The 24917-nt window shown below is 34.9% G+C and overlaps 1 protein-coding gene across 5 annotated transcripts in view; it reads right to left on the reverse strand.

Moving 5' to 3' along the window:
• The window catches only part of LOC106150526 (uncharacterized), a 68921-nt gene that overhangs the window by 6917 nt on the left and 37087 nt on the right, over positions 1 to 24917 (reverse strand). For 4 of the 5 annotated variants that reach the window (XM_087010012.1, XM_087010013.1, XM_087010014.1 and 1 more), the window contains 10 exons: positions 20928 to 21680; positions 18668 to 18832; positions 18135 to 18220; positions 14165 to 14265; positions 9957 to 10027; positions 9480 to 9587; positions 4087 to 4157; positions 2088 to 2208; positions 1612 to 1776; positions 1255 to 1342 (listed from right to left, as the gene is read on the reverse strand). In XM_087010012.1, the coding sequence (XP_086866138.1) occupies positions 1255 to 1342; positions 1612 to 1776; positions 2088 to 2208; positions 4087 to 4157; positions 9480 to 9587; positions 9957 to 10027; positions 14165 to 14265; positions 18135 to 18220; positions 18668 to 18832; positions 20928 to 21680 (1729 nt within the window). Of the gene's footprint in view, positions 1 to 1254; positions 1343 to 1611; positions 1777 to 2087; positions 2209 to 4086; positions 4158 to 9479; positions 9588 to 9956; positions 10028 to 14164; positions 14266 to 18134; positions 18221 to 18667; positions 18833 to 20927; positions 21681 to 24618; positions 24641 to 24917 lie in introns of those variants that run through there. The other variant, XM_087010015.1, reaches the window with a different exon arrangement.

Below are 24917 nucleotides of genomic sequence, written 5' to 3' on the forward strand. Positions count from 1 at the left end.
GGAATACCAGCATATAGGTAATATTTTCACAATGATTTCACTTGTTTGGTGAAAGAACATATATGTTTCTTTAAAAAAAAACTTAAATAAAGACCTCTATATTGCTGCTGTTTTTTTTTAAATAATGATAAACTTGAAATAAATCACCAGTTAATATTTAAATTCTTTGTAAAATGAGATTGAAGAATGGGTAAAAATTACTGACAAGAGAAGTGGCATGCGCATTCACTATATGGTTTGATTACAGTCAATTTATGTGAGAAGTGATCCATGAAGTTTGTCCCCAAACCTTACAAGGTCATGTCATGTTTTGCTTTGCCTTGCTTTACAAGGTCACACTTATTTTCTAGGTTAACTGTGAATTCTTTCACCATTTGAAACAAAATTAGCATATAATGACTACAAAAAGTGACAGCAAGCAGAGTTGTATAAGCCTTTGTCATCGTTATGTTGTATGTTGTGCTTTTTTGTGGCACACAAAACTTTAGAGTGGCTTATTTCTGATGTGAAGTGGGTCGAATGCCACTTTAAATTTACACTACTGATAAGCTTCTTTTGAGAACTCACAAATTGACACAACATTTTGAATACCTATCCAGGTATGCATTTCAGTACACTGAATTCCCACCCAGTAAACAAATTTATTTTTGCCAGCACAGCATACTTTTTCAACCCCACATATGTTCTTTCCTTTGCAATGTGTTGAATTGTTCCTATCAGCTGTTCAGCTAATAAGTGTACATCAATTCAAGTTAAAGCAAAATTTCATAGGATTTGTTATACAACTCAATTTGAACTCAAACTCCATCAGCTGTCACCATGTCAGTGACAGTCCTCATTTATTATGTGCAATTGTTCTGTTAAATTCAGCAGGTTTCAGCAATTATAGCATTAATTCAAGTGTCAGGTTATTCAATCTAATTGATTGGCTGCAACAGCGGTGACTTAACATAGGAACAGCAGGAGGAAAGAGCAGGTTGATTGATGTGGAGCATGTTTTACGCCTTCCATTCATCGTTCTAGCATTCAGTTTGAAGGACAGGAGCAATCAAGTTTCTTTAATTTGGTTTACAGCTCCTATTTTTAATTTTTTTTCTATTTTGTTGGGTGGAGGACACATGTTTTCTCTTTCTTGTTTCTATTTGTTCCCCCCCCCCCCCTTATTTTAATTTATTGATATTTAGTCAAGAGAATGCTTATCTTAAGTGAGATGAACTCTTATAACTTTTCTTTTGACTATTTTGGAATACGTACCAGTGGGACGCTTTTTGCTGTCAAGTTCCTCTCTCTGTTTTCGTCTAGCTTCAGCTTTCTCTTCCTGAATCTTTCTCTGCTTATTTTCCTATAAAAATCAATGTATGTCATGTAATCAATTTTTATACTTATTAATTCATAAAACATCAATTTTGCAGGTAAATACATCATTCTGTGTCATACTTTTTAAAATCTATGCCATTGAATTAATGAAAAATTAATTTTGTTTCAATTCTTGTCTCCAGAGATATTTGCAAGCTTTGCCTACATACTGAGTCCTTAACATGATTTTTTTTTCTTTGGGGGAGGGGCATTTATTGTTTCCTCAAAACTATGAACCAAGTCTCTTAATCATACCTCTATTGATTTCTTGAACCTATCACAGAAAGTGTTAAAGATCCTGAAGCACTCCTCAATCTTAAAGGTGGCTTTATCTTCACAGAAAAAGTCGCATAATTCCACACGCAGTCTCTCAATGTCTACCAAATCTTCTTGCAGTTCATGGATCTCCAGCTTGGCATCCTAAAAAAAGTGTAACATTTAGTTATCTCAATGAAAAGTTTTCCTTTTTATTCAGATACTTCAGATGTGCCATATTAAATAGTATTGAAAGTTGACATACACTTAACTAATGACTTGGAAAAACCTCATCAGTCCATTTTTAAATTTGACCAGTGGTGAAATACATCTGATTTGCTTAATGATAATGCATAATTCAGAGTGACACTTGAGAAATTTTACAAATGGAAATAGGAGAGCAGCATTAAATGTGATCTAGTATGCATTTAATTACAAAGATTAGGTTTTGTTAATTTCCTGTATGTTTATCATACCCTCAGAAAAGGAGCCATTTGTTCATAGAATTCTCCCCCTTCCTTCTCCAGTTGTTCTGATATTGCAATCACTCGGTCACGCAGTCCACTAATATCAAGAGTAAGAGATTCCAAAGATGTCCTAAAACAGAAAAAGAAAAATGTGTGAATTTCACTGGAAAATATAATACCTTTATTTGTGATTAATTAAATTTGTGGAGATATTTTACAACTTGGCCAAATATATTTTGCTTAGTATGTTTCAAGCAAGTGAAATAATATCATTTAAGATTGCACCCATTTACATAATGAATAAATTTTATAGAAATTTAACTATGAAACTGGAAAATGTTGATACCCTCGGAAAAATTAAATTTTCATTTCAAAATATGGCCTAAAAGTCTATTCATAATTATTTTTTATTTATTGATGAAACTGTCTTACTTGCAACCATTTTTATACATATAAATAGAGCCTTAAAATAAATATCAATTGGGGCAAATATATATAATGAAAGCTGATTTACTTGATTGATGATGAAATTATTTTGCTTTACAGCAGACAAAATGACCAAATTGCCAACATTTGGCTTAAGTAATGGTAAAATTAGCCTGTTTCTTTTCAAATACTACAATTGAAGAAAATTGGATTAGTTTTTAGAGGGTAAAGGAAATACCTAACAGTGGAAAATGTACATGAAGCCAACTTTTTCACAGCAGTTTTGTCCTCTTCTTTTTCTAAACAGATCTTAGTAAGTTTGGCATAAATGGTCATCGGAGTAGCCATTTTCAAGACAAATCATTGTCCATCTTATGTTACCTTATTTGTTTGTATGTACATGCCCCTAATTCTATTTTCTATTATTCACATGTATTGAATGGGATAACAATACAGGTATATTAACTGGGTTGACCCGACTAAAATGGATCTTATTCCAAATTTTATTGCCACTCCTTTAGAAGTCCAGGGTTCTTCTGAGGGTACCTTTCATTGTAAGGTACCATACAGCCATGACCAAGTGGCCATATGAGTTACACTAAAACATCGGATCATATTATATCTTAAACACTGGATCAAGTTGTATCTAAGAGGTGTCCACTCAAAATAACTATCATTAGTTAACACCAATTATTGGTTTCATACACCATGCCCATTACATTGTCCTATTTGTCACTGTTTCATCCTTTGACTTTGTAATGAAAAATGACATAATGGTACCAGCACAGAATATCTGAGGATATGCCATTCAGGAGTGACAAAAGTATCGAAAAAATGTTAGAGGGCAAGTGTACTATTCCATCATATCCAAATGATTTGACCATTTAACTTTCCGTTTATGGTTAGCTTTCATCTACAAAGACTTATTTTTAAAAATTCAGTTTGGTGCAACAAGACTGGTATCTCTCTATCTATCTGCCTATTAAAAGGAAATGTACAACTTATTTTTAACCCTCTTATAATACTGTCTATTAGTCATAAATGGTAGAGAGTTACAATGCCTTCTATTCATCCGGATAATATATTTTTAATGTACAAAAAACAGTAACTTCTTTAGAGTATCTACTTAAAAGTTCAAGTTTGGAATTTAATCTGATGAATTTGATGTTTTATCCTAATCTGGCGACAACGATTCCCTTCCAAAGATATCATAATACCACAAATGTGGCTGAAAATAGTAATAAACTGTTCTACACTTGGTACTAGGCATCACATCTCCCACATTCCAGATATTTGAAGAGACTTCATTACTATGTAACTTGCTATTTAACAATTAATCCACATACCTTCAAAAGATAACATTCATCTACTTGACCATAGCAAATCTTTTCTCTGTCCACAGAAGACCACTTGTGGTTAGATGACATGTACGATCTTTGTGTGTCCGAACATATTAACTCTAGTCAAAAATAACATCTTCTGTCTTACGTTGAGATATTGATCATAAATCATCTGGCCATTTGGAGGTTTATGATAAGCTCTTTTTTTCTTTGGTTTTCCTTTTGTGTGATTCATTACTTACTGTGAGGCCTCTTTGATGTACTTCATTTTGTCAGTGAGTGTCAAAAGCTCTGGGTTTTTCTCTTCTGCTTGCTGAAATTAAAATAAATACTATTGGTGAGACCAGTCAGATACATGTAATCCATTGCCATTGCATTTGAGATTACAAACTCTGCCTTTCAAAAATTGAAAGGAGAGATGTCTGAATATTTAAAAAAAAAGGTAGTTGACCATTTAAAATTATTGCTTGATTCTCCAAACAAACAATACTTGGCTTTGTACATGTGGTAAATGGAGATACAAAGATATTGGAGGTAAGTCTTTACACATGTATCAGATTCTGAGTACAATTTACTGTATATCACATTAAGTTATATGTTATACAATAAATAAATAGGGGTCTAATGACCATTCAGAAACAGTATACCATTGCTGACCAGTGGAAAACTGGACAGCCCAGTCACATAGTAAGAAAGGTACAAAGTCATTAAAAGACACCTGATCTGATGGCAGAAATAATTTGACAATGCAGCTCCACCCAGTGACAATGGCCAGTAATAGATCACGCCAATACTCAAACTGAGGTAGTTCACTGATCAGATTTCCCAATTTGATCTGGATCCATGATTTGATTCTTCTTTAAATAAAAGTTCTCTGTATGGAATGGGTGAGAAGCTTTGAGAAATCTAAACCACCTCGACTCTAGTACCTGCCCTCTTTATCTGCTTTTTTTCCAAGTTTCGTAATCCATGGAGGTGTTTTCTTTGTTCCTTTAACCGTGGATCATATGTCTAAAATGTAAGTTTTACCGACCCCTGGGGATTTCATTGTGGTTCCACATATCGAGAAACTGATACCTGATTTTAAGTGCGATTCTTGAGATTTTTGCATGCTGGTGGGTTAAAATGTGTCCGTTTTTCCTCTTCATTAATTGCATTCTGTGAACTTTTTCATTGTGCTCCTACATTGCTGCTGTCAGGGTTTTAGCTTTTTAAATTTTCAAATTGATTCAGAAAATGATTGATTACGTATATTATCAAGGTGTTGGCTACAAGCAATGCTTTTTACATGTTCCTCTTTTCATATATATTCACTCAATTATTTCCACATCAAATATCTCACAAAGGGAAAAATGCTTTTAAAAAATAGATGAACAAAGTTAAAGAAAAGACTGGAACAATTTAAATAATGTTGGCATCATGCACACGTTTTCACATGTCATATACCACAATCATATATTAGCATTCATTTTCCTTATCACTATATCTATCTAAAATCCCCACTTGGGTCAATTATAATTATGAAAATGCATCTGATATTTTTCTTTAATCCATGGTCTAGTTAACCCCCACAAGTCTCAAATCTGTGAAACTGCACCTCATTTGCATGGCACATTTGTTAGACCCCATTCCCATACGTAGATCAATCTAACAGCATCGACCCATCTCCAAGGGGATTCTCACTAAACTGCATTCAGATTAAGCAGCTTTGATGCCTGGCACACCTACTGTACAGAAGCTGCTTAATGACAGTTAATAACCTCCTAACAGCTTTAGTAAGCGTGCCAGACATCCAAGCTGCTTACGCTGAATGTAATTTAGCAAGAAACCCCTGACAGATGGATCGATCCTGCTAGATCAATCTAGGTACGGGTATGGGGTCTTAGAAATTGCACAACTGTACTTCATGGTACTATGCATGCTTGATTCTGGACATAGTGTGTAAATCTTGTGTGAACAATCAACAGTCCCCCCTCCGTGATAGTCTCAGGGCAAGAAGGGTCAGTTTTTTCGTAATAAGAAAATTCCAATATTCTTCATGTAATATTTGCATAATCAGAGAGCAAATATGACATGAAATTACACTCTGCAGGGGGAGCGGGTGTCAAATTAAACTCATTGTATCAGAAAATTTCTCAGCCTTTGAAATAGTAAACAATCTTTACAAATTGTTTTAAGCTCAGAGAGTGTTAGGTGGATATTCAAACAAATTATTTGTAACATAACCTACAGGTTACTAGATTCTTGACTTTTGCTGATAATGATAATAAAGAACAAACATAACAAGCAAATATTTTAGCATTTTACGCTATATGATTCTCCATAGTAAATTATCGAGGCGTTTTTCATAACAGAACAAAAATACAGCGTCTATACAATACTCTGTTTGCTAGCTTACTTAATGTAAATTATACATTGCGCCTCATTGTGATTGAGTCAAGTATTTTAACTTGGAACTTATGTATACTAATTGCTTACTTAGCTAGACCTTTAACTTAGATAAAACACAGAGCGATGCTGAGCCAGGTGGTAAATAATGAAAAAATAACTATCGTAACAAGGACTTAATGGTGGCTTTTCCTTCTCAGTGAATAGTTGCTATCATCAAATTGTGACTTATGCTTATGCTTGGTGGGATAGCAAATATCATCTTTTATGTATTGCTTATAAAAGATCCCTTGTGGTGGAATTTGCCTTCTGGGTCTAGTGGCTGGATCGTATGGGTTACAAAACTTCAAAGTAAAAATGAAATTAATTAATTTACAAGTATTTTGTGGGTCAAGATACTAAAAAGTGAGTGTTTTTCATGATCGCTACTTTTCAAAGTCAAATGAGAAAAGTGACTCTTACATGTACAAGGACTTCATTTGTGTGAGAGATCTTTCACATTGGCAAAATTCTAATCAAAACATATTAGGTACATATATCTTTCTTGCAAGTATGATCATTATTTCTCTGAGAATCCATTTATTTCTGACCTATTAAGGCCCCTACTTTTCAGAATAGCTTGTATTGTGATATTTCATATCTAAAAACACATAACACGTCCTGCTTGCAAATGTGAGCGAGACAATAGTTCAAGATCTGTACCATTAATCACATAATATTATGGATTCTGAAGATCTTGATCACTGACAGTGTGACCTATCTGACTTAAATCTAACATTTATAAATATGATAATGATTGATAACAAGATACAAGTAGAAGCTCCTTTTGTGGAAATACAAGGGGCAATTGTTCTGAAAAAGAAGTGCCTTGTTTCATAAAAGGCCTCTCACTGCTATGATCTTTTGATTTTTTTTTCAATTTCAAAATTGTAGTTCATTGGATATGTGGATATCAGTGGTTATTATTGCGTTTTCTTTTAAATAACTTTTAAAGGCACCTAATAGTATGAGCCCACTTCACAGTATAAGTGCAGTTTTAAAAGTTAGGTTTGATAAAAATAATGTAATACTCTATTCACTTTTTGACTCTAGGTTAGATTGTAAAGTGAAAAAAATTGTTTATTTATTTTACTGTGTTTGCCAGTTACTATTTGAACATGTGGATTTAAAGACACATTAAGTTAAGGGAGCCATGCAATTGCTCATATCTGTCTGTTTTGAAAAACATTCACCAAGACTTTTTCTAATAGGAACATTTAAAAGTAAACATGTAAAGTGAATGTGATACCCAGAGGGTCAAAATACCTTTGGTAAAGTTGAAGAATTTGGCACTTAAATGTAATGTGCTTAGTCATTGTGTATCAGAGTGTTTGGTATTGTTATGTTCATATAACACAAACATACAATGTATCAAATAGTTACAGTTGCCCTTAATCAGAAAGAGTTTCTTATCTCCCTTTAATAATTTGCTCCACCTGTACAAAACAGTAAGAAAGAAAGGATAGCTGTAGGGGGAGAAACATATAAAACTACATTGAAGGCAGGTCAGAGAGGCTTCTTTACTCTACAAATATTTTTAAGTTCTAGAATTCAGAAAAAAACATCTTAATTTCAGGACAATAGTGCCCCTTCCCATTTGACAAACATGTTGGTTTTGTAACAAGTGTTTTGGATACCATATGATTTATTCTGAGGTAGAACAAGAGATCCTTTAAAACAAAGATATTCTAGTTGTAAGACAATAATTGAAATCATTGTTTAACCCATCCCTTATTAGTCATGGAACGCTGAAATGACTTGATAATGATGGAAATAAAGTGTATTTAGGTTTCCAGGTGTAGGGTAGTGGATTATTACTTTAGTGTCCAAACATCATTTCTACAGCCTGTTTTCTATGCAAATCCTGATAAAATATCTGTCATAAATTCCACTGAAAAGCTGACACAGATTTATAAGTTCATTAAAATTGAAACAGTTACCCTGATGAAAGAATGTTTGGTAAGAGAAAAAAATGAGTCATCGTTTCAGGTGCAATGCAGATGTGTCTTACCTGCATAGATAACCCTGTTGGAAGTATTATTGCTAAATTTTCATTGTAACCAATAATTAAGCCATTTTAAAACCCAAATTAACAGAACCAAACCATAAATTGTCAAAACACCATTTTCTTCTTGGCCTCAAATTTTTTTTTTACCATTTTTCTTCTTGCAAGAGTGAGCCCAATGCTTTTTTCTCAGCTGTCAGTCAACATATTGTGACAAAAGCTGTTCTTCACGATCCATTATCATCTTCTCAACCAAAACTAATTAATGGCTGGGAATTACTATACTATCAGATAAAGACTGGTATGTACATGGCCATGTTTTCCCCCGATTATGATCTGCTACAGAATCACAGTACCAAGAGGTGTATAAGCACAGCACCTTCCCATTTGTCATGGACTTCTGTATTTATTTGGTTTATAGTTTTTAAACAGCAGCTGGGTTGCTTGTATATGCATTCCTGCGGAGAATTTCATTCTTAAACGACTTATAAATCAAAAATGTCTTTTTTCATAGACTTCTCCCATCTTTTCTTTCCCTGTCAAGATCTCGTTCATTTTTGAAATGAGGCAATATCTTACTGTCATTTTAAGTATGATGCATGAATGTGTCTTGTTCTTTCATATAATTTTCAAATCCATTAAGACATATAACTATTCACTAAACAGGCACTTTAATTTGTGAGAAAAAATAACATCTTTATTTATTCAGAAACCAATGTCTTGCTGAAAGATGAACTTTTCATTTTCTTGACAGATATTTATCAATCCTGCCTGAACTTTCTTTTGACTGGTTAAAAACCAAAATTAAATCATGAAATTAAATCAGGCCCATAGCCAGCAATTCCAAAGGGGGGGTCTTTTTTTTTAAACGGTGGACCTTTAACCATGAAACCTTTGTAAACCTAGATAGTTTTTTATCCAGACCGTACCTTTTCCTGACAAAAAGGGTGAACAGTTGGGACCACCTGAACCCTCATGGCTACTGGCCTGATCTTTTCTGAAGTTTGGATAGTCGTCTGTTTGATAATGCAGCTTACTGTATATGAAATCCTTATTACACTTTACATTTGTCTCACATCCTCGTGAATACCAAGTTAATGATGATAGAACAGATAATAAAGGTATAACATTTCCAAACTCACAATATAGGGATATTATTGAAATGATAATAAAAAACAACAGTACAGGCACAAAAGTACATACCAAGCAGACATAATGCAGTAAATTCATTCTGGGTTTGTTGGCTCTGATCTCTGTAAGCTTTAGCAAGGACGTCAGCTTGAACCCTGCAGCATTTCCAGCATAACCACCCTGAGGAAGAGAATTAGAATTAAAATTTTTTAAACAAAAAATATTTATTTATTTATTTATTTATTTATTTATTATACAGTATTTCAAATCTTTTAAGTCGTTAAAACTTTAAGATGTTTCAACTAAACATTTCAATAGGTAGAAAATCTCACTGTGGAAATCATTTGTAACATCATGCTTAAATCAGTTGAAAATTAAAAAATTATCTGATTTAACACAACTGTTTCAGGTGCTTGTTCTGCAGTGAGCAATGATAAAATTAGGCTTTTATTGAGAAGCATTTTCCAAGTAGTTTGAACATTATTTTTAGACAAAGTATCCATGTGCTTCTAAACAAAAGTCTAAATCCTGTTTTTACTTTTCACTTACTGAATTGAGAAAATTGCCAGCTACCAGCACCAAATAGAGGATTTCATGGAGGGTTTTACATTCCTTCAGTTCTGAAATAAACCAATATAAACCTCTGTTTAATACATATGTGCACCTGTTAATACATATTTCACAGTACAGTGCCGTGTTTTTTTTTTACTTTGACTGCATTGGTGTGTTGTGTGTGTGTTGTGTGTGTGTGTGTGTGTGTGTGTGTGTGTGTGTTCTTGGGGGAGAGGGGGCATGTATACAATAAAGACTTGGGGAGGATACAGGAACAGCAACAGAGTTAAATTTTGGCATGCCAAATTGAACATGCATGTGACATGACCTGTCATATGCCACAATCCATAGCAAACCACTAAAAAACCCTTAAAAAAGACTTAAATATCTCCATGAACCACTGATGCAAATAATAAGATACTTCATCCTTCTGCTTTACCTTTAAGGTAAGCACTCCCTTAAATATTAAATAAAAAATTTCAAAAGGAACTTCCTTTACAATATTTTCTGTGCACTGTCAGAATTAATGAAAAATGAATCAAATGATGTAAAAGAATATGATCTAGGGAGGATTTACTGGCTAAAAGCTATTACTCTCAGGTAAACAACAGGGTGGGAGGTATCACCATGAAATGACAATGCATCAAGGCTTTAATTCGCAAATTTATTGTATGAAATTCCGTCTTTTTACTAGGTTTGGGCGTTTTACGGAAGTGAATCATTTCTGAAAAAAACAAAATGGAGATTTGTACTATAAGCACACTTTAACAAGCGTAATTACTACTTGTAAAGAGGTGTAAAAATTTGTTGGAAAAAACATTTGTTATCATGTTTGTTGTTATTACCTGTGAGTCAACCTCACCCACAGGGCTGAAATATCATAAATCAAATTGTCCATTGTCACCTCGGGCAAAGGAAAAGGAAAAGGATGATGTTTCACTTGGAAAAATTGAGCAACGGATGAAAAAACAAAATCTGAGGTAAACCTGAAAGTGCAAACGGGAACTTTTATCAATAACTGAAACCATTCATTTTCACACCTACACTATTTACTTTTAAATGACCCCAATTTGATGGGACTATTAACTGCTGAAAAACCTACTATTTTGTGTCAATTTGGGTCATTTATCATATATTCTGATAAGGTCTGAGGGCCAGAGGTATGGTTATGTTGGGTTTACCAGCAACAATAATACTTTTTAGCAGATTGGTCTTACTATAATCATCATTATATCATTGACTATCATTACATTGGGTGGGGCAGTCTATTTTGTGCATTGGTGATACTATTTGTTTAAAATAAATCAAAATTATTTAGGCACTTAAAATTCTGCCATATATTTACCATCTATTTTTAGGGGCCATTATGATTTTTTGCTTCGATGATGATTGTGCAATTCTCACTTTCTCTTCGCGGACTCGTCGCATTCATCACATTAGTGTCACTCAATAAAATGGCACATATCAGATTGACAAATTCATACCATATTTTTCTTCTAGTGTTTTTCTGACACATCATGTGTCAAAGCTGTCATTATGGATAAATTAACTACAAATTCATGATCAATCTTCTTAATGTGAAGGCATTACAACATTCTTTCCTAAAGCACAGACAGCCAATGCTAATGTGAGATTCTGTAGTAAAAAGAGAAAAGTGTCTGTTTGGATACATTCAAAAGTATTCGTTTTTCAATTTGAAATATAAAAAAAACATGAGTCAACTATCATGCACATTCTTCAGATAGAAAAAAATACAATCCTACACCTACAATGTACACAAAAGCCTGCAGTATTTGCTAAATGTGTCATCAAGTATTTTCAGACAAAAATTCTAAATTAAGGATTTTACAATAAAAAAGTGACTCATAAGTTTATTGCTGTCAATGGTAAGGTAAATCTTCCTTCACAACTGACTTCTTGATCTGTTATTTTTTTCCAATCTGCAACATTTAACTTAGGAAAAAGCTGCATGCTTGGAAACAATGTACACCCCACCTGTACTTACAAAATCAGTTTATTCAAGACCAGCAGGTTAACGAAAGACAAAAAAAGGAATGTCGCTCTGACACTGGATTCCTGTCACTCGAAGCACTTAACTTGGAAACAGGAAGCCAGGATTTGGGACGTTTTGTAGCATTTTTGTTGTTCTGTTGATGTTTTGCCAAGTGTGTATTTTGGTTAAAGAGGTATTTCCACTGGGAACTAAATTGTTATGAGAATGCATATTCTAAACATCAATATAAGCATATTTTCTGAGCATACAGCTAATATTTTCAATGCTTTTGGACAGAATGTGCACAACTCTCCCAGCTTGAGAAAATTATAATAGTGAAATATGGGTAAAGAAAAATGTATTATTTTGAGCATTTGTGCTCGGTAGGCCCCCTACGCTTAAAGAGGGTAACACAATGCTCTGGGGGGACAAAACCATCTATTTTCCCAGCATTATCCGTTATTCCTTAGGAAAATGTTTTCCCACCACCACCTAATGAATAATCACTCCATTTGAAATGTTTATCCAATATTATATAAGCCAGTAGCACAGGGCTGTCTGCTTCAAGGCTGCTTATGAAGAATTACCAGCTAAATAGCATACCTTAACCCATTCAGTGAAGTGCAGAAATGTGCTGATATTACTTCTATTTCCATAATGATTTCCTATGAACAAATGAACAGGTGTAGAAGATGCAGATCAATTTCAGTCCCAAAATCTAGTTTATTTGTACTTCATTCTTTCTCTTCCTTTCACGTAAAAAAAAATTGGACAAAAGCCACTGGACCTTTCTGCTTTATTACCTCCACCTTTGGTCATCTGCTTTGTGACTTAACACTGCAGAAAAATCAGGTTAATATCAGACCTTAAGTTGTTCATTCCATGGACCATTATGTTTTATTATGTTTGTTAGCAAAGTTTGAGGTTGCTAGGGGTTAAGTTAAATCACTATTCTAAATTCTTTTATTTTGTTTAATTAGCCAGAGGCATGTTACTACTGCAAATTTGCCAGTAGGGTGATAATATTTTGTGTCACAACAAACAAAAAATATAAGACACAGGGCCAGTAAAGCTTGGGGCTTAAGTCAGGACTTGGGTCAGGGAAAGTAAAGAGTGACCAAAAGTCATTTCTTTGCTTGATCACCTAAATGTAATACTTTCAATGGCGGCCTTGCAAATAGTCAAATATAACCTGCTGGTGATATTCTCATTTCATATTTAATGTGTTTCTGTATAAATATATCATACTTTTACGCAGTTGGTGGTTGATTCTATATATATAATGTGGTCATGTTTATTTTAAATGGATATTGCAGCACAGTAGCATTTTTCCCTTTTTAGGCTTAGGTGAAAGGCCATCATTGTACAAAAAGCAGTTTCAGTTTTATAGACAAAGAAAGACTTTCATTTTAACTTAACCCCTATCCCCAACCCACATTCATTACAATAGCTACATACAAGGTATATTTATTAGACTATAAATCACATTCATCAAAAAAACACTTGTCAAATGTCATATTATATACATGTATATGACCAAATGGAATGCACGGTGGAACTGCCTGCTATCTGGTCATCTCGTGTGATGGCGAGTGCCCAAGCATGTTACTGACCAGTCCACTGGCTTGAGGCCACACATGCGGAATGTTGGAGTGACATGCCATGTCCAGAATATTGTTAATTATTTTCATATTCAGCCTGCAGAGGATGGTTCTATGGCTTGTTGAAGAGATTGTTTTTACCCAACTTAATGAATATATATGAAATTGATTAAAGGAAAAATGTGGAAATGGAACAGATGATATTCTGTGTAAATATGAAGACTAGGTAACTAAAGAGGTGGGGAGAACACTGTGCGTGCATATGTTCTTGTGGATATAAAGTGTAAAAAGTTCAAAATGAAGTGAAATAAAAGAATAAAATGCAGAAGGATAATACTCTTGAATAAAGTGTTGCCACTTTTCTCAAAAAAGTCTGATTCATCTTTTTAGTATTCTTCACTTGAAAAAATTCCATACAACTACTGTCAACCATGACTTACATAACTGAATATAATCGGTTGTTCAAATCTCCAACGACACCTGTAGGGTATCAAGTTAAACATACATATTTACTTAAATGTGTATTATGAGAGCTTAGAAATGGTAGCATCATGTTACCAAGTTGTAAAAGGCATTTCAATCCTTTGGCATTTCAAATAAAAGACACCTACCTTTTGCAGCCATGATGACTGCCTCTATAGAAGGTTTGATGTTGTCCATGTTGTTGTTGAATTCTTCCCTGATCAGCAAAGATTCTACACGAAGTCTGTAACTGTAATGAAAAAAAGAAATATTTTATCTTTTAGTCAGTGAAATGTACCCTACAGAAAATGCTGAGATGAAAATTTTATTTCTCTTCAAAATAATTTCATAAATTAGATAATCTCACGTTTTTCACTTCTTACACTTAGCTCAGACAAGGGGAAGCCATTTTACATGGTTTACTGCATTTATTCAACAAAAATTAAACCATCATCAACTTAAAGCATCCAAGTTAGAATGATTATGCATCTAAAACATCAATTAAGAGTTTCATTTCAAAAAAGAAGCAATAAAGTATTTCCAGCCTGAGGCACAGACAAATAGGTACATTCTATAACTAAATACATCAAATTTCAGTGTGTACAAAGTGTAGGATGTCAAGTTTTCCTATTTTGCTGATATAGGCCTCCGTCACACAAATCCTGCCTGACCGTACTCTCACAGCTCTGGGAGTATTGACTGAAGCATATCATACTGCAATCAAATTTTTAACTGATTGCAATCATCTTTTTCAAAATATGTCAATTGTAAAATTATACTTTTGAATGGTGGATAAAACTGCACAGTGTTCACATCTAGAATTTGATTAGGATTCCCTTCAAACACCCAATTACCCATTGAACAATTATCGAAATTGTCATTATTCACTATATAAATTTTTTAATCAGTTTTTCAGACCCCACCATTGGAATAGGAAATGAAGCAATTATTAGATAACAGACCAATGCAAAGTTTCATCCCTGAGCATTCACAATGTAGCAGGACAGGCTCGGGGCAGAATAGCACCATTCAAAATAGCGGTCTGTGTGAATGCGTCCATGGAATTCAGTGAATACTGACTGGGAGTCATTAAGGCAGGGGGAGGTTATGTCGACACTGTGGGATAGATTGATTGTTGAAATGTTCAACAAGGTAACAACAGTATTAACTGAAGTTATGTTTACAGAGGAAACAGCCAAATACACTGAAACTATTCCTGAATATCTTGCCTTGGTTTGGTATGTGCGTCAGGTTTTTGTGTTCTCAATCGGGCTTGGGGGTTAAACACCTGATTTTATTCATTTTAAACTTTTATTCACAACAAAAGATGATTTTAATGATATCAAGCTATTGCAATATATTTGAATGCTAATATTGTGTACTTTTCAAACTTAACTTTTTTAGACTAAAACAACATGGGGCACATGTTTTAAACTGTTATTTTTAAATCTCAACCTGTCAAATACTTGGATAAAACCACAAAAGTTTGAATAAACACTTATGTATGTGTCTCTACCCTCCTCGATGGCCAAATTAAATGTATAAAATGCATAATAATAAATAGTCATCCTCTTTTTGGTACCTGAACTCTTTTATTTGAGGTGTGATGAAATAACCTCGTCCTCCTCATAATTCTCTCCAAATATAATTTTAGCATTTTCCTGATTTTCAGATACAGCTTCAACTGACCACAAAAATTGCAAGAGGAAATAAAGTGAAAAGTAACGTTTCAAATGACCCAAAGGTGTGAGATCGCCAAACTAAAGAGATTATAAATGGGTTGATTTTTTACAAAGTACTTTATTTGATAGTGTCATTATTGGTTTTATGTTCAATGTTTTACTGTCTTTTCTACCTGAAAATTGACCCCTATAGCTCATCAAGCTCGTCCTATGACGCACATAGACACAGAAACAGTACTCTGTGTGACATAAACATCGCAAAAGTTCATCAAAACACTCCGAGACCGGCTGATAAATGATAGGTGGGGTGGCCGTAGAGTCGCAAGAATAAAACTTTCTCCTTTGTTTGTGTACATGGTAAAAGATTATCAGCATCTAAATTTGCCTGACATATTGCCCCCTGTGGAACACATTTTCTTAGATCACATCAGCTGATAAATTGCATTAACAATGCATCTGAAATGACTTCTTGCAAACATGTATTTTATACCAGGACCCCCACATAGCCATAAGAACTTATTTTAACTGTGATATATTGTTATTCAGCAAATTGAAACATTGTTTATTACAAATGCAAAAAATAGTTTTTGGGTGGGCTCCCATTAAAAAGATATATTCTTCTTTCCATTAAAATTACATGTTGACTAAATTTCCTATTTTAAGGTCACCTCTAACCCCTATCAAACTGACCTTTCTATTATATCTGAACAAAAAACCAAGTTTTTACCTACCAGGTTGTGGAATAGAATTGAGACTTTTTTTTTAATTTAACTTGAAACATTCACAGTTTCTCTGATTAATATCATTATCAGTTAATAAAAATACCAGTCCTCTCTCAATTTTTGCTGTCTTAATGACTGACATTTAGTGCATGTTTAATAATCTATCATAAATTTTGATTAAATAAACTGTCATCTTCTAAAATAAGTTTTTGTTCTACCCCATTGTTCTATCCACAGCTAATTCAAATTTATATGGAAACTTCACCTGGCAGGCAGCTATACACACTCCAGCATCATGCCATTGGAATTACCTGTAGGCACTCTTATCCATGTTCTGCCCCTCTTATTATTGCCAGGGGCCTAAGCACATTGAAAATGCTACTACTTTACCCACTGTATGGCCAGTGATGTTTATCATATTGAGCCCTAACTGTGTATTGATTATTTATATTAAGGCCCGAAGCGAAGCATCTCGGCCTGTGCTTGCTGACAGAACACACAACTGTTGCTGTATCCTCCAGCTAAAGCTGGGATAATGTGCTTCCAATGTTCCCTTTGCTATGAATGAATAATGAAGATGTTGGTGGCGTATATGGTCACATTATTTTGTTTAAAGTATAGAAAGAATCAGACTCTAAAATTAGCTATTTTTGTAAAGAGTAAAGTTAAGTATTAAGTGCTAAAATTCTACTCTTTTCTTAATTCTTACTGCACAAATTTAATCTGACTTTCATTTTCTATGTGATATTGACAAAATTAATACTCCTGTATTACTGACAATTTTCAAGTCAAACCTGCTAAATCATCTTCAAACTTTTCAGAACAATTATTTGAAATCAATATAGCTGGTAAGTGATTTTTTTTTCATAAGACAACCTTTTTCATTGGTCATTTATATATTCTTATCCAAGACTGTGTACAATCTTGCAATATTAATTAAATTACGAAACACCTTCCTTCTCAGTGTTAATTTGCCTGCATTTTGCCTTGAAAGGCAAGTCAGGTGTAATATGTAGACAACAGGTGTAGTGTATGAGACAAAAATGCCAGTCAAAGACTGTTGCCCCATTTACTATAATAAAGTTAATATGTGCTGAGTACAGTGTGCATTACACTTGATGTAAAATCCTTACAGCACCTCATTCTTTACCAGTCTGACAGCAATTAATAATTCAACTATTATTCTTTTTTGATTGATTCTCCTTTTTTTTGCTAGTAAAAGAAAACAGCTGCTTGACTATAAATACGTGTATGTGTGCTTAGTATACATTGTGGTTGCAATCTTATATAAGCTTGGCCTCACACCTTAGACCTAAAACGGGCTTTGGTTGTGTTATTTGTCTTTTTTGTGTCCCAAGTGGCTTGATAAAGAGGTCAAATCTAAGTATTAATTGATCTAATGCATATGTCACAAGCTGTGAATTGATTGCAAGTATACAAATATGTTCTACATCCAGGGCCCAGATCAAAAATTACACCTCTAAATCAAGATCCAAATCTAACAGGGGGATCTGTTTTCCAATTTCTCCATTACATGTTGAACATGCAGCTTATTGTATGTCTCCTTTGTTCTGCTGCCAATCTATTTGGAAAAGCAGAAAGAAGAAAGTATTAATCTGCACTTATTTTCAAATAACCCTATCAGTCCATCTGTCTGTATCCCGCTCCTTACTTTAGACTTGTCTCTCTGAGCAACAAGAAAAATGTAACCTTACCTAGGTAGAGTCAACAACTGCAGGTAAAATTTTTCCGCATTGCCTAATTTCTCTTTGTCCCCATCAAAAGTCCTCAGCAATTCAATCTGCAAAGTGAATTAAAAAGGAAAAATATAAAAGGAACAGAATCCTTTCACAAGGGGAATTTCTTGATGTGAATTGCAGATAGATATAGACCATTGAATGCCATATGACAGATCTTTTGTTGCAATCACAATGATTTCTTATGGGATGTGTGTGTACCATGAGAAAAGTGATATGCTGAAATTCAAATAAGACAGACATGGGCAGCGTAGGGGTGATCTTCTTTTTCATTATGTCTTGTTTGATGTTCAAACAGAAGTAAGGAAGTCCAGATGGAATTTCAGGTACCAAAATCTCAAACTACCAATTCATCCAGTCTTAAATTAAGTAATTAAAAAACCCCAAAGAAGATTATTATTCTTTGTTTTCAAAATTTTAAGTTTTGATATATTACATAGCAATGGTGCAAAAGTAAAAACACTTGTGTTCATAGAATAATATGGCTATACCTCATCGCTATTAGGTAAAATTTTAAGCAGGCCTCTCAGTTTTTCTGCCCCAATCCTGTCACTTGCCCCCTCCTTAAGTAACTTTATAATTTCATCATGTGGAATTCTGAACTGCTTTAGAAATATGTTGATATTCAGGTTTCTCTTGCTATCCAGTAAACTGATCTGAAATGAGAAAATAAGAAAGTAGATATAATTCAAGTACACGCTATCTTGTTACACAATATCTGTATGTTTTTATTGCAGATGGAGCTCACATGCCCTGGGCACCCTCTTTAACTTGTCCTAGACAACTTAACTATATTACTCATGGCTACATGAGGAATGAAATTATAAAGTAACATTTTCCCTATCAGTCTATGTGCCAAGGGCATCAATGAATGGGTAAATATTTCTTAAGAGACTCATTTGCAAGATGCTTAATCAATACCAATAAGCCTTAAAAATGCATTATTATTTTAAAGTTGTTTTTTCATGGAATTTTTGATGTAGCAGCATATCTTTTGTTTATTTTTATGTTAATATTGACAAACTTTTGTGTTTAAAGGCTTTATGTATGAAAATTTGGTCACTTTTCACTAATTTTCAGTAATAAAAACTCTTGTCAATATATAATTGTACCAAACCTTAATTACTTAAATTTCCAAAGCACTGCAAAATGCCAGAAAAGTGCATGCAGTAATCAAACAAAAAAGTTACCAGCTACAAATTGACCTTCATGGAATTTATACAGAACTTGATACACATTTAACAATTCATTTGCACAAAAATGCCAAGCACTCAAATAAAGTCGGGACCCTTGTTGGTAGGGGCTACATTTAAATAGAAAAAAAAAAAACCATTAGCCATCATAATTAGATAAATTCTGATCTTTCGCCTCAAAGAAGATGTAATATACTCATCCTTTTTGATGCCATGTTTGTATTGGCACAGCTACAAGCAAATAGTCGGAAAAAACACTTTCATCCCACCTACAAAAAATGTTTTCACCTGGGAGTTTATTCAACTGTGAACAACCCTGCAACCTTCCAAAATGTCTGAGCAAAAAAAATATGTGAAATACTCATGTTGTGCGATCTGTGAGTAACCCTCAATGTATAATCACCTACGCAAGTTGGGTTGTAGCTGCTTAACTAATTTCTTTGTTGCCATGTTTAGCCCATAAAAGAAGAATTTATTCAGTCAACCAAGCACTTAGTATTGTGCCTCTAGATTTTATGGGTCTTTTAATGTTACTGCTGTGATTTTGAAAAGATTTAAAGGTTCTTCACATTTTGCATTTTGGTATCAAACCACAGGACTATGAAAATGGGCACAGAGACGGGTACAAATGAGCTGAGGCCACTGGAACAAAACTGCAACTGCCACCCTCTTCTTTGGGGGGGGGGGGGGGGGGGGGGGGGGGGGAGGGTGAAGAGATGGTGGAATTTTTTCTCATAAAACTCAACAGGCAGCTTTTTTTTCTTGTTGCCTTTGAGAAAGCAGTACAAAAATGGCAATTTCCATAAAATAAATCTTTAATGAAAGATGTGTTCCAAAATAAAAATATGACCTAAAATCAAGAAAATAAAGCATATTCTGAATTTCCCTGATGTACTTATACACCAGAGCTTGTAGATAAGCAGATGCACGTACAATGATTTTAGCATTAGTAGCATACTACATGCAAAAATCATATATTTGTGTTAAAATCATGCTCCACTTTCTGACTCATCAATAAACATACATAAATAAAGAATGTCAGGGCATATTACCAGAATAATATGGCTATATTAAGACTGATATATCCAGGTCATCCCACATCATGTATTATTCTTATCTTTGAGTCATTTTACTGTCATACTAAAATGCTACAATATATCAGTAGATTGCCTGTACTCAGATTAAGATGATGCTTGTGTTTCCAATTTATAGTAGTCCCTAAACTGTATAGCATTCAGTACAGGTACTTACACAAGTAACTTTACTAATATGTCATGATCATTGTTTTTTCTATACACAAACTTAGGGACCATTCCCATACCCTATCATACTAGCAGGATCGATCTATCTCCAAGGGGTTTCTCACTAAATTGCATTTAGTTTAAGTATGCACGAAAGTTAAGTGGAAGTGACAGACATTTAAGTTGCTTAAACTGAATGCAATTATGCGAGAATCCCCTCAGAGATAGATTGATCCTGCTAGTGTGATAGGTTTTATAGGAACCCAGTTTTAAAGAATATATGTCTTATTTGAAACTTCCGAATAAAGCAGTCTTACCTCAGTTTCTCTTTTCTTCTTCTCTAAGGTGTTTGATGGAGAATTAGTCTCTTTAGTCCCCTGAGCAGAGGGAGGCTTATGAACCTGCTGGCAAAACAACTCTTCCATTTCCTCAAAGTCTACTTTGTAGCCATTAAACATTTGTCCAGCTTGGGTCCATACATTTTTAGAAGCAACCACACGGTTGACAGGAATTTTCTGCCACTGAAGTTTCTTCATTTTAGACTTTGGGGCAGGAGTCTGCTGCTGAGGTAGAGTTATTTCTGGTCCACTTTTTATTAGGCTCCCTGGTGGAGGGGGTGGTCCTGGCGGAGGTGCCATCCCTGGGGGAGGTGGAGGTGGGGGAACACCCCCTGGTCCAGGTGGGGGAGGGGGTGGTGGAATACTGTGAATTGCACCGGGTACAGGGGGTGGGGGAGGTGGGGGTGTTCCCATGTCCTGGAGGCCTATTGCACCTTTTTTATCCGTATCCTTTAACCGTGGCGATGCCACCGTAGACTCCGACTGACTTTCAGTTCGGGATCGATTCCCTGCTGCATCAGATTCATCAGATCCCTGTACGGCCCTCTCCAGCCGTTTGTAGCCAGCTTTGAGTAATCTCTGTGAGTCCTCTGTCTTTTCCAGCAGCGTGGCCCTGTAGACCAATTTCTCGATGGTGTCCCACACCACGTCGCTGATGGTGTCTGTAGGGTCAATCTGGAGAAGGTGCTGTAAGGTGGCCAGAAAGGGGAGCTCCTGAGGGGTGCCACTGACCTGAAGAACAGAACACCAGATATATTAATAATTAGTTAAACATTAACTGCTGTATATGTCTAGATGCAATTATTGAGAATAGAATTTCGTGTCTAATGTTAATATTAGAATCTTTGACTTGCAATGAAATCAATTATTACGATTTGGGGGATGGGGACCTCCCCTAAGAAGTCATTATAAGCTGTATTGTTCATAATATTCCAGAAATTCAGATATTCTAGAAAAAGAATGTCTAAATCCATCTTTTTGTTTTTCAATCTTATCTGCAGTTCTCATTTAAATCAATACATGATTTTCTTTGTGTTATTACAAGTGCAAAAATATGAGACACACAGAAAGACAAAAACAGGTGCATATATACTAAGAAGCACACATACTAAGAAACGAACAATGCATTTTTCCTGAAACTGCCTTGAGGGAGTTCTTAATCTCAGCATCACAGATTACAGTATAAATAGAACCAAATTCTGAACAATTTTGACCCAATGGCAATAATTTCCAGAAAGGTTCAACAATATACTAAAGCAGCTATATCTCTCAATCTGTAACCTTGCAAGATTCTTACTAATGTGCATAAAAAAGAGAATAACATTCATATGGCAGTCTCTCAACACATAGCCTTTCAACAAGATGAGAATGAAAATAGCTAGTTTTCAGCATGCTGTGATGACTGTTGGAATGCAAATATCAATCTGATAAAAAACAGCACTGGTGAATACTTGACCAAGGGAATAACATGGAAGTCTACAATGTACCATTACTAAATATGATCAACTATTGATCTGAACACAAATTCCTATATCCAGGAATTAGCTCAGAAAATGGAAATTTTCCCAAATGAAGTTCAAGAAGCAAACAGGAATAAAAGCGATTTTCCTGTAATGCTACATGCTCTGTGCATAATCCTGCTGAAAATGTTTAAATTTGTGCATTAAAATCCAAAAAGGACACTAATCCATACCTTCTAGAATCACAAAATCCGTCTCCCCCATTTTACATATAAGTTTGATATTTCATTCTTTTCCAGTTCAAAGTGAAATTATACTGAAAATTAAAAGCTCACCAATGATCAAACCACAGCCGTCTCAATCCTGGCTTGTTTTGAGTAGGAATAACATCTCTACTGTCTGAATATTTTTAGAATTAAAAACACCACCTCTTCACACCTACATCAGCACAAGTCATACACAGTCCTGGATACAGGAGATTTTTCTCTTTTCTTTGTCCTGGGTACCACGAAGAGGTGGAAGTGAAAACTGAGCTGACCAGAGAAGAGTTCCAGCACAGAAAGGTCAGGAAACGAAGAACCAAAAATGCCACAAACTATAAACACATTCAGATGCTAGTCCCTATGGTTTACACCTTTTATGTTTGGTGGTTAAAGAAAAGAAATAAATCTCTGTGTCCTGATCTGTCCTTTTAGAGTGTTGGTTTCCCTACAAGAGTGGGAGAAGAGAAAATATTTAACTTTTATACCTTTAGGCTTCAGCAAAAGCCCTGGGAAGACAGATGTTGTGGTTCTCTGACATGCATTTAAATATCAAATCCACAAGGTTCTGGAGAAATAATCAGAACACTGTGCCTTAAAGCTTCTGCAGAAATGATCAGAGCATCATCCTCCGTAATTTGGATCAGTCTAGTGTCTGACTGAATTTAATTATCTCTATAAACTAACACCCACTAGTCTATAATTGAGGAAGTGTGCTGTGCATTCTTGCCTGTGCTGTCTGTGAGTGAAACACACAATGAAAGCACTGGAGAACTCTGTTTTAACTTATAAATCTTAATAAATCTATAACATGTCATTTTTCACTTTAATCATGAAATTGCAAATTTGCGTTACAAGAAGATTATGCCTATATACTAATACAAAATGGTGATTTATACAACAAGGTTAAAGAAGTGCTGCAGTGCACAGCTACTACAAAGTTGTACTTTCATCAACTGCCTCTTTGAGAGTCTACACCAGTAATTTATCATCATTTCTGAATTATAATTAAATTGATAATGGTCTAGTAGAATGCTCAGATTTCTATAATGACCAACGTATAAGAACATCAGATGGATTTTACCAGGTGAATCACTGATGATAAGAACATCAAATCCCAGGTGAAGGGGAAGAGACTTAACTTAATTGCCTTACAGACAGGAAGCACTTGCAGAGATTGGGGAAGTTACACTGCCAAAAACACAGAGAAGATAATCACATCATCAACCATCCACCAGACTTGTTTGTATACTTCAGTCAAACATGCTCGTCTTGCTCAAGTCTGATATAACTCAGCAGATGAGAGTGAAGATATACCTAAAATATAATCCTGTTTGGTTATCATTTGAACAGATTAGCAGAGATCCATCTCCCACTTACCCAGCTAGTACAAGACTGATTTTCCCAAAACAAAATAAAAGGCTTTAGGGCCTATGGATCCAGGTCATCGTGATTCTTTTTGCTCACAACCCCCCCCCCCCCTCTAAACACAATTAAGCATGTTAATGCAGCATAAAAAGCACCCCAATCAAGAGATTTAATTGCGCTAACCTTTTTTTTTTACTTTTAAGAAATCCAAGCTATTTTGAACCAGCGCTGAAATTTAGCTGTTATGCGACTTTCCTATTGTATAATTTACTTTGACCAACTGGTCACTCGGCTACCATTCCGTTCTGCCAAATTCTTGAACCAGCAAGCTCGTATTGTTCGCGTGTTTTTTAACCAATGCACACCTTTCCTTTTGCTTATCACCGCTGGCCAGTAAATTAAATCTGACCGAGGTCCAGCATTAAAAACTGCCCCCTCCCTAAAGATCTCTTATAGACGAACTACGTAACTAATGTGCGAACTATTACGAACCCTGTTGCCGACTTCCAGACAATGAACTATAGCAAGAATGCCGCACGGTTCAAACGTCTGAAACATCGTCTACTCAGCCCGTCTACTTACGTCCTTGCCAGGTAGTCCTCTGAAGCAGACTCCGGGACTTGCCAATATTTTACCTGTAGGCTGCCTGGTGTGATTTGCTCTCTGATAGCCTTGCATATGGTTCGAACTATCACTCCCAGGCCGGTGCATTTCAAGTATGCGTGAGCGATTAGTTCAAGGTAACCAAGAGGCCCAAACTCCTACCAAACTGAGTGGCGGCAACTTCCCGATTCACTGACTAACAAGTATTTTGCAAATGTAAAATTTACCACACAGCGCATTTTTACTCAAAATGCACGCTGTTGCTTTTTTCTTTCATC

The sequence above is a fragment of the Lingula anatina genome, chromosome 3 (assembly GCF_051362555.1).
Source record: "Lingula anatina isolate TDL-2025a chromosome 3, LinAna3.0, whole genome shotgun sequence".
Taxonomy (NCBI): Eukaryota; Metazoa; Brachiopoda; class Lingulata; order Lingulida; family Lingulidae; genus Lingula; species Lingula anatina.